Here is a 4,975-nt window from a genome sequence, read left to right as displayed (position 1 = left end):
CTTTGCTTCAACGTTGTATCCAAAACGATGACCCCATTTCAGCAATGGGTCTTCACTCTGAGATCCTGAAGAGAGGTAACTGCTTAGACTTATTTGCCACCAACATTCTTTTGAATATGTATGTTAAAGCTCAATTATTGTCCGAGGCGGAAATTCTGTTCGATGAAATGCCGGAGAGAAACACGATTTCTTTTGTTACTTTGATTCAAGGGTACACGCAGAGTTTGCAATTTGTTGAAGCTGTCGGGTTGTTTACTAGGTTACATGGGGAAGGTCATGAGCTTAACCCATTTGTTTTTACTTCGATATTGAAGGTGCTTGTCAGCATGGAATGGGCTGAGTTGGGTTGGAACTTTCATGCTTGCATTTATAAGCTTGGCCATGAATCGAATGCCTTTGTTGGAACTGCTTTAATTGACGCATATTCTGTTTGTGGGTGTGTTGATTTCGCAAGAGAAGTTTTTGATGGGGTTAGATGCAAAGATATGGTTACTTGGACTGGAATGGTGGCATGTTATGCGGAGAATGATTTTTTTGAAGAGGCATTGCAGGTTTTTTCTCAAATGAGGTTGATTGGTTTCAAGCCAAACAATTTCACTTTTGCTGGTGTTTTTAAGGCTTGTGTTGGACTTGAGGCATTTGATGTTGCTAAAGGTGTTCATGGGTGCGTTTTAAAAGCTCGTTATGAGCTTGATATCTATGTAGGAGTTGCATTGCTTGAATTATATACCAAGTCCGGGAACATTGGCAATGCTCAACGAGTTTTTGAGGAGATACCTAAAAAAGATGTTATTCCTTGGAGTTTCATGATTTCACGGTTTGCACAGAGTAACCAGAGTGAAGTGGCTGTTAGTCTGTTTTGTCGAATGAGGCGAGCTTTTGTGGTACCTAATCAATTCACATTTGCTAGTGCGCTTCAAGCTTGTGCAACTTTGGGGGATATTGAGTTCGGGAAGCAAATGCATGGTCTTGTGCTCAAGGTTGGTCTTGCCTTAGATGTGTTTGTATCAAATGCCCTTATGGATGTCTATGCTAAGTGTGGAAGGATTGAGGATTCAATGCAACTGTTTGAGAAATCAATAAATAGGAACGATGTGTCTTGGAACACCATGATTGTTGGCTACGTTCACTGTGGGGATGCTGTGAAGGCATTGGGTTTGTTCTTGGAAATGCTTGAAAACCGATTACTTGCAACTGAAGTAACATACTCCAGCGTCCTTTGTGCTTCTGCCAGTTTGGCAGCATTGGAGCTAGGAACTCAAATTCACTCGTTAGCTATCAAAACAAATTATGCCAAGAACACTATAGTTGATAATGCTTTGATTGATATGTATTCCAAGTGTGGAAGAATCAGAGATGCTCGTCTAGTGTTTGACATAATGAATGAACGAGATGAAGTTTCATGGAATGCTATGATCTCTGGGTATTCTATGCATGGGCTAGGTATAGAGGCTTTAAAAATATTTCAGATGATGCAAGACAGAGGGTATAAACCAAACACTTTAACTTTTGTTGGTGTGCTATCAGCATGTAGCAACTCAGGACTATTTGACCAAGGACAAGATTATTTTACATCTATGTTTCAAGATTATGGCATTGAGCCATGCATTGAGCATTATTCTTGTATGGTCTGGCTTTTGGGGAGGTCAGGTCATCTTTACAAGGCTGCCAAGTTGATTGAGGAAATCCCATTTGAGCCTAGTGTTATGTTGTGGCGTGCCTTGCTCGGAGCTTGTATCATTCATAATAATGTTGAGCTTGGGAGATTGTCTGCCCAACGCATTCTTGAGATGGAACCTCGAGATGAAGCAACCCATGTGCTATTGTCGAACATGTATGCTATTGCAAGGAGATGGGAGAATGTCAGTGCCATTAGGCAAAGTATGAAAAAGAAAGGAATGAAGAAGGAACCTGGTTTGAGTTGGGTTGAGAACCATGGGAGAGTACATTATTTCAGTGTTGGTGACACTTCTCATCCTGACATGAAGGTGATAAATGGGATCTTGGAATGGTTGAACATGCGAACAAGGAGGGCAGGCTTTGTTCCTAATTGTCACGCCGTTTTGCTTCATGTAGAGGATAAAGAAAAGGAACGTCTCTTGTGGGTACACAGTGAAAGGTTAGCTCTGGCTTTTGCAATGTTTAGAACACCATCTGGAAGCCAAATCCGTATAATTAAGAACCTCCGAATATGTGTGGATTGCCATGCTGCAATGAAACTAATATCAAAGATTGTGCAGCGAGATATTATTATCAGAGATATGAATCGATTTCATCACTTTCAGGATGGAATTTGCTCTTGTGGTGATTACTGGTAATTGATGTGTCTCTATGAGATCAAGCAATCTTGGAGGGCTGGAGTTTTAATCTTCTCTAAGAAATTCATATTAATTGAGGCTTTCTGCGGTTGCTGCCTTTATGTCAGCCCAACTCAGCAAACAATTATGTAAGTATAACAGTTCTGTGCCCTAAATTTAATTGCTATTTTGCTTGGCAAGTGACAACATATGTCAATTTGGGGGAAAATAAGGGAAGAGAAAAATAGTTTTAACTCCAATGTGGTGCAGTTGAGTTACATACATCAAAACTTGTTCCTTTACATTGAACATTCCATTTAAGTTTCTTCAAATCATTGCTCCAATTATTCCCAAGAGATGGATTCCTGAAATGGAGATTTTTTGGATGATCAAAATTTATCTTTCCTTTTACCCTAGTCCTGCCCATCCCCTAACAAATGAAAAAGGTGTTAAAAAAAGGTGCTTACTGATAATTTTTGCTTCACTAATTTCTGCTCCAGTTTGTGCTTTCAATTAACTGCATCAGATGATTGAGATGTTTCAGAGGACAGATTATCATTTTGATTCTATCACCCTAATATTATAAGTCCTAATATCCGTATTTACTCTAAATGTTCTTGCAGTTTAGCATTTTCTGTGACCAATTGACCATTACTCCAGCCAATAAAATGAATTGCAAAAGGTTTGAAGGTATGGCTTTACCTTATATGATGACATTTTTGTTAGTTTCTGCAAATTTTCCTTGCTCAGTCTGTTTCTTGTAGAGGTTTTTGTGTGCATAAAAAACTCCTGCATTTGTGAATGGTGGCCTTTAGACTCCTAGGAGAGCAAACTATCTGCATTTCTTCTTGCATGGATGCATGACTTATCAGTAGCATCAGGTCTCTTCACCAAAGATTTCCTGTTGGCTGTATGCAATCCCAATGAAGAAGTTGTGGACATTGATAATTGCTTTCAAATTCATTCAATCGTTACTCTGACTGACCAAGAAGCTCTCTTGAGAGGACATGATTTTCTACTGCTGACATCAGCGGGTGTCACAGGAGTCGATCTACCACCGTCGATTTTCTATTGTCTGATATATCCAGAGAAGCATCATATTTTGCGAGTCTTACAACTTTTTGCTCCGTATTCATTACTATATATTACCAAATTAATACTAAAAAATGTCTTTCTATATTGATCTGTTTGTGTAAATGTTGATTTGGCTTCAATGTCAAATCTAATCTGTGAGGTTGTTGCTACAAAAGGAAGATTTGGGAAAGTTAAGCAGAGTTTCCTGCTAGTCTGTTTACTATGTTATATGCACTTCTTTATTGTGGTCTTTAAGCAGAGTTTCCTGCTAGTCTGTTTACTATGTTATATGCACTCCTTTATTGTGGTCTTTAAAGATTTCTCTTCATTTAAAGTTTCCAGTAGACATATTCTCATCTTGTCATTTGTGTCAACACTGGTTACTCCTAGGTGAGGTAAGGGGGCTTTGTATTAAACCTTCAATGTTTTTATACTACAGACTGAGATAAAAGTCCACCTTTATCAGTTCTGTCTTCACTAGGGAGGGTGTTGGTTTTTTGTTTTATTTGCAAGCCAACTAAGTGCCTGTTCGGCCCATCTTTTGGAGCCGCTTTTCTATTTAGAAAGCTCAAGCTAGCTTAAATGAGAGTTTGGACAAAACAACTTTTTAACTTTTTTATTTGTTTAAACTTAAAATGAGTTCCTGGAGACTATAAGTTGAAGCTCCAAACCTGGAGTTTCTTAAAAGAGTTGCAATGACAAGCAGATAAGCAAATTCAAAGAAAATTTTAGATAAAAATATATTATTAAGTATTTTAAGTAATTTCAATATGGTAGCACTTTTCAAAACATTCTACTTTGCCAATACATTTTATGTGGCTCTCGTCAGGCCAAGTAACTTCAAGTTAAAGAAAAAGAAAGACTTGCATTTCCTTGTAAGATAACCTTTTTCTTTATAATTAATTTTCTTCTTTTTCTTCAATTTTCAATTATGTTGGTATTTAACTATATCCTTTATCTTTGCCCCCTCTCCCTTGTCTTTATTTTATGTTGTTTTGATTCCGTAGGTTCCTTTTGATCTTAGTTCAATGTAGAAAGGAGTTTCAACAAGACCATTGTGGTCTCTTATTCCCTTGTTCGCAATATTTATTTGCAGATCTTTTGGATCTTGCCTTTACACATATTCTAACAGTCTCTTCCACTAATTTCTTCATGCTTGGATGCTTCCTTCTTTTTTTATGTGTCTTCTTTCTTTAATATAGTTCTTTTGCCCAAGACAACTTATTTCGTCAATCTTCGTAGACTTCTAGCTAAAGATCGCCGCCTATTATGACTAGGGTGGTAAGCAAGGACAATTTTGCCTTCTATTGGGTGATGCCCTACTAACGCCAATCTTTTGAACTTGTGCACGTATCTTTAGTTCTCATCATTGCGATTGCTGAAAAACATGACCAAATGCATTGTCATTTGCACTATCAAGATCTCAAACCCTTACAGGCAGTGGGATTTTTATTTTATCCAATAACTGAATCATGTTTTGACTAAGGTGATTTATTGGGCCATACTGTTATTTGCTTTCTAGGTGGCCTTGCTGATGGTCGTCTTGATATCCTTCATGCTTTATGTTTATTGAATTTCACATTTGGTTGAATGCCTTAAACTGT

The 4,975-nt window shown here is 37.8% G+C and overlaps 1 protein-coding gene across 2 annotated transcripts; it reads left to right on the top strand.

Moving 5' to 3' along the window:
* Positions 1 to 6: 6 nt before the first annotated feature.
* On the top strand, positions 7 to 3,626 carry LOC110418360 (Tetratricopeptide repeat (TPR)-like superfamily protein). Of its 2 annotated transcripts, none has more exons than XM_021431255.1 (3): positions 7 to 2,119; positions 2,286 to 2,446; positions 2,921 to 3,626. In XM_021431255.1, the coding sequence occupies exons 1-2, from the start codon at positions 45 to 47 to the stop codon at positions 2,320 to 2,322; spliced, it is 2,112 nt and encodes a 703-aa protein (XP_021286930.1). In that variant the 5' UTR covers positions 7 to 44; the 3' UTR covers positions 2,323 to 2,446; positions 2,921 to 3,626. The 2 variants fall into 2 exon arrangements, with proteins under 2 accessions (XP_021286930.1, XP_021286850.1); XM_021431175.1 differs by having other exon boundaries at positions 7 to 2,446; positions 2,921 to 2,987; positions 3,179 to 3,626.
* The last annotated feature ends 1,349 nt before the right edge of the window (positions 3,627 to 4,975 follow it).

This window comes from Theobroma umbraticum, unplaced genomic scaffold (genome assembly GCF_002168275.2).
Source record: "Theobroma umbraticum cultivar Fairchild unplaced genomic scaffold, ASM216827v3 scaffold_30.0, whole genome shotgun sequence".
NCBI lineage: Eukaryota > Viridiplantae > Streptophyta > Magnoliopsida > Malvales > Malvaceae > Theobroma > Theobroma umbraticum.
Note: the sequence above shows the minus strand (reverse complement) of the source record. Positions and strands in the feature narration are given on the sequence as shown.